Source organism: Apostichopus japonicus, chromosome 3 (assembly GCF_037975245.1).
Source record: "Apostichopus japonicus isolate 1M-3 chromosome 3, ASM3797524v1, whole genome shotgun sequence".
NCBI lineage: Eukaryota > Metazoa > Echinodermata > Holothuroidea > Aspidochirotida > Stichopodidae > Apostichopus > Apostichopus japonicus.
In genome coordinates, this window is record NC_092563.1 from 15,324,125 (window position 1) to 15,329,318 (window position 5,194).

At 35.4% G+C, this 5,194-nt stretch overlaps 1 protein-coding gene across 1 annotated transcript; it reads right to left on the reverse strand.

Annotated features, from left to right (window-relative positions):
* Positions 1 to 630: 630 nt before the first annotated feature.
* LOC139964592 (uncharacterized) lies at positions 631 to 4,434 on the reverse strand. The gene is made up of 2 exons (XM_071966316.1): positions 4,074 to 4,434; positions 631 to 2,294 (listed from the first exon to the last, which is right to left on the reverse strand). Exons 1-2 carry the CDS (start codon positions 4,233 to 4,235, stop codon positions 1,329 to 1,331), a joined length of 1,128 nt encoding a protein of 375 aa, XP_071822417.1. The 5' UTR covers positions 4,236 to 4,434; the 3' UTR covers positions 631 to 1,328.
* Between the last annotated feature and the right edge of the window lie 760 nt (positions 4,435 to 5,194).

Sequence of the window (5,194 nt, forward strand, 5' to 3'; positions counted from 1 at the left end):
TGCCCCCCCCCCCCCATATAACTGCCGTGAATATTTCTCATCAAGGTTGGATGTTTTGAAATTCAACCTCTCTTTAAAGTTTAGGATCATGCTGGACCCCTGGACATGGAAATAGCGCCAGCCATTAAGTAACTCTTAACAAGTTTTATGGTGATATGGCGGTTCATATTTGTGCACCTGCGCCGCGTCTTTTTACTCCCATCTCAAAACTCATCTTTTTATTATGTACTTTAATGACTGTCTTTCTTGTTTTTATTTGCTTTAACCTTGTTCATATTAGTTTCATTAATTGTATAATTTGTTTGACTACTTTGTAACTTTTAGTCCTCAACAATGTATCTTTATATATGTTTAATTATTAGGATTTTTACTCTTGTATTATATGTACTGTAAAGTGTTTTGAGATATTACGTATAGCCCTATAGAAATATATTATCATCGTCATCCTTTACATCATCATGATCACGACATTTCCCCCTCTATTCATTGAAGTTATGTTGAAAATTACAAGTATTTCCTTTTAAATGAATACAGAAAGGGTATTTTACAACATTCGAAAAAGCATAAATGTAAAAAAAAAAATGGAAACCTTTGTAAAAATTAACAGACAGAGAGTCATTACCTGGAGCTTTGTCAATTTTTTTATTGATAACGGTCATTAATGAGAGTTCACATGAATGTCTCCCACCACCACCGCCATCACGACCACCACCACCACCACCACCACCATCATCATCATCGTCGTCGTCATCATCATCATCATCATCATCATCATCATCATCATCATCATCATCATCATCATCATCATCATCATCATCATCATCATCATCATCATCATCATCATCATCATCATCATCATCATCATCATCATCATCATCATCATCATCATCGTCATCATCGTCATCATCATCGTTCATTCATTGTCCAATACAGATTAGTGTTTATATACCTTGGAAAGTGTTGTAGTCGAGCCCGCGACATCCGAGTCTGACTCCACGACCGATTTTGCCGATAGAAAAATGACAACTTTAAAGTACGTTTTGTTTAGCAGTGGTAGCATTGTTGTGGTTCCCATCTCATGCATATTAATGAGTGGACGGACCTTAACGTAAAATTTAATAATAATTTATTTTATAAAGCGTAAAATCCACAAAAGTGCGCTAAAACGCTATGTAACAGTAAAAAAAAATATGTGACACATAATATATAGTAAAACTGCAGAATAAAACACAATATAGATGAGTATGAAGAATAAAAGCATGCACGTTTGAGCATGGAGCTATCCCAGGTTTATAGCTCCATGGTTAAACTCAGTCATGCTCTGCAAACTATGGAGACAAAGTAAAGGCCTGGACCTTTTCCCGGTTAACCAGACATTTCTTAATCAATGTTGGTGTATATTGAGGGAAATATTTTGTCACAACTTCGACAATATCATATGATGAATTAACAGAATATTTCTCAAAAATGTATCCGTTTTCATCTGTCAGGGTAACTTTTTGATTGAAAATACTGACCCCTTTACCCTTAGAAAAGCCTCTTAAGAAAAGGTTGGTGTGGTAAAAGGGTACGATTGACGGAATGTATAAAAGGAGCGTTATCAGTCCTGTGAAATATGACAATGGTTTACAAGCAGCCGTACGATACTCCATATCGACTTCCCATAGTTCGTTTTCCTGCTCTATCACGTCACTCCATTTTGTCCTTGGTAGCGCTCCTCGCTGTAAAAGATGACAATATTTAACTATACCATTCCCAGCGTCGACGAACTTATGTTTTGTGCCGCCAAAGCTACACAAATCGTATTCTTTGTCACCATTGAGAGGCACAGCGGCGAAGATTGGATAGGTAGGGCTAGATTCTACTAAATGTTTACTACCAGGGTATAGTAAATCGAACACGAGGATTGCTGAGTGTACGTCGTACATCGAATCTAGCGATCGATCGTTTGCCCCGACAAGTCCCACTCTGTATCCGATGTTGGAAAGTATTGCGGACAAGAAACTGGTAAACCAAAAGCACTGTCCTCCTTGGAGAGATAGCATATCGTTTTTAGTCTTCCGTAAGAAGAGACTTTCTTCTTGCATGTAGTTCTCACCACTTGAAGTTAAAATGGAAATATTACCTCCTGGAACCAGGTGTTTGATACGCCTCACGATGTGATTCAAAATATTCAATTTATCAAACTTAACTTCGTCTGAAAAAATATTCGGCATCTTCAAGTGGTCCGTAAGAAATGAAATCGTTTCTTCCTTCGTCAAAGGATAATTTTCTGAAGTATAATTCACTTTGTCCTGTATGAGATGGGTGTAAAGACAAACAAAGTCGAGAAAATAACCCTCGAAATGTCATAGTAAACAAAACGAAAATGAAAACAATTGTTCATAACGTTTCTATATAGATTTGTTCTTCCGATTTTCAAGATACTCACCTTTAAAGTATAGTATAGTATAGTAGTATAGTATAGTATACTATGGTACGGTACGGTACGGTATAGTATAGTATAGTACAGTATAGTATAGTATAGTACAGTATAGTATTGTATAGTATAGTATACTATAGTACAGTACAGTACAGTATAGTATAGTATAGTATAGTATAGTATAGTATAGTATAGTATAGTATAGTGTAGTGTAGTGTAGTGTAGTGTAGTGTAGTGTAGTGCAGTGCAGTGCAGCGCAGCGCAGCGCAGCGCAGGGCAGGGCAGGGCAGTGCAGTACAGTACATTACAGTATAGTAAAATGTCTGGAATGCTTTTCTAAAACTAAAATGATGATGATGATGTCGGATCCCAGGGGCAGACCTAAATAGGTAGGTTAATCGATTGCTTGATCAGTTCCAATAACTCAACCAAGACTATAGTCTTTTGAAAAAGAAATATCAATTAAAGTAAACGTGTTTAATATCATACTGTTTTAACATCTTTGTTTTAGAGATATACAGAATTCACTAGAGATATCAGAAATTGATTTAGTGATATCAAAAACTGATTTAGTGAAATCAAAAATTTAATAAGTAATTTCTAGAATTTGTGTTCATTAAGAGATCTCTAGGATTCAACTTTTAGATACCAAGAGAGATATCAAATGTTCAAGAGTAGAGTTACCCAAAGTTGATTGGTTATACCAAAGACTAGAGATATTTCAATTCGTTTACAAGATATCTAGGAAAAATTAGAGATAAGTCAAATTCATTTCGAGATGTCTAAAATTTCGAGATAACGAGTTAAAGATATTCGGAAACGAATGCGGCCGGGGATATTCAGAATTTATTTAGAGATGTTCAGAATATATTTAGAGATATTCATTTTAGAAGATTCATTTATAGATACAAAAATACTGAATTAAAGATGTCTACGTTCCGTATTCCTCTTTCAAACTGAAGAACGGCTTCCAACAGTTTCAGAACTTCTTTCATGAATTTATGTTTATGTTAATTCTGTTGATTTGTCAGTTTGGTAACGTGATGGCTGCTCAATAATTAAATGGAAGGATTTTATATAGCTGTAATTCAAATTTTCTATATCTTAAATTGTATTCTTAATATCTATAATTCATTTTCGATATCTTCAGATGCATTCTGATCTCGAAATGAATATTGGATATCTCCAGGTCAATTTCGGAAATGCCGAAATGATATTTTGAATATCTATAAATCAATCCTTGTTATCCGCAATATAATTCTTCATATCCTCAATGCAATCCTCGATGCAATCAATCTAATTCGATTTGTGATATCACTAATACAAATTTCGGATATCTTCAATCAATTCTTTATACCACGATTTCTATTGATGATATCCGTGTTTCCCTTCTTGATAACCCTAATGAAACGTTTGATATTTACAGTGCAAACATCTATCAGCTATTTCTGATTGCATATCAGATATTCATAAATCAATCATAGATGCTTCCAATTTAGTTTTCGATATCTATATTCATTTCTTTATGTCTCTATTGAGATTCATCTCATATCTCAAAATATAAAATTATAACATAAAATTTGAGATATATCGACAATTGTATGTTCCATAAGTTCGCAAGGCGTTGAGAGTTCTAATCTATTTGACTTACCAGCATATCTTGCGAAGAACGGCGGCCGTCGATTTCGGCTGAAGAGTTGAAAAAATTGTTTCTGGAAGAATAGGTCATGTTTGGACTACACCAATTAACCTTCGTATTGAACCTCGTTAGTTTTGGTAGACATGATAGCTGGAAAGAAGCTAGCTTCAACATAATGATTATGGTTAAATCCTATCAGAAAAGTAAAATAAATCACGTTATTTTCTGCTTCTAAAAAAGCCCTACGAAACGCGGTATCACCATAAACTGATCAGTTCATCGTAACTGTGATTATATGTCAGGAGAATACGCTGAAGTTAACTTTACGGTACTAAACACTCATCATACCGTCCTCGTGACCACTCAAGCATGTAACTACACCCGCTAACCGATATGGTCTGTAATGACAGTGTATACCAGTTACCAAAATTTGCACAGGGGAGCGATTGCTCCCACTAGCCGCCATGATGGAAAATGAGAAATATGGAGAAAACGACGTAATGCATGGCCGAATAATACCGACCATTCACGAAGTGAATAAAGCGTGAGATCTAATGATAGATTGAATCTGCCACGTGCTTTTGTCGACATTTCGGACTTTCGGCAGTTTTTCATTTATTTTTAGGGGTGTGTTATGTTGATAGATTCTTTACTTTCAAATCAATTAAGTATCTTTTGAATGACTTTGAACAATAATGTTTAACTTCTGTCCCGGGACTTCTATATCTGCAACAAGTACCGTGTAATAAAGGATGTTTTATTCACTCAGAGATTTGATATTAGGGGGGTGCACTATTGGAATGATGAAAACTTGATTCGACGGGGGCATCATATAAGAGAGTTACTTCAAGCTAGGGACTATGGGTGTGACTTTTTAACGAGAGGAGAAATTGACACCATACTTGAATATATATGTACAAATTGATAACCGTCTAGTGTGGAAATTCTACATCACTGTATATGTCACAGTAGTCACCCTGTACTTGCACTATGCACCTGCTTTTTTGTAAATAGTATCCACTCAAATTGTTATTCCGATCACCTTCGGCCATCTTCGGGTATTTTCGTAAAAACTTAGTCATTTTCATCATGGCGACTAGTATGGAACGCGAAAAGGGCAACCATATTTCGCT

What these genes read in the sequence shown, in the direction of transcription:
- LOC139964592 (XM_071966316.1), bottom strand. Translation starts at nt 4,235, where the DNA reads ATGTTGAAGCTAGCTTCTTTCCAGCTATCATGTCTACCAAAACTAACG. An exon ending in GTTCTTCGCAAGATATGCTG is followed by an intron (nt 2,295 to 4,073) that starts GTAAGTCAAATA and finishes CATCTCATACAG; the next exon opens with GACAAAGTGAATTATACTTC.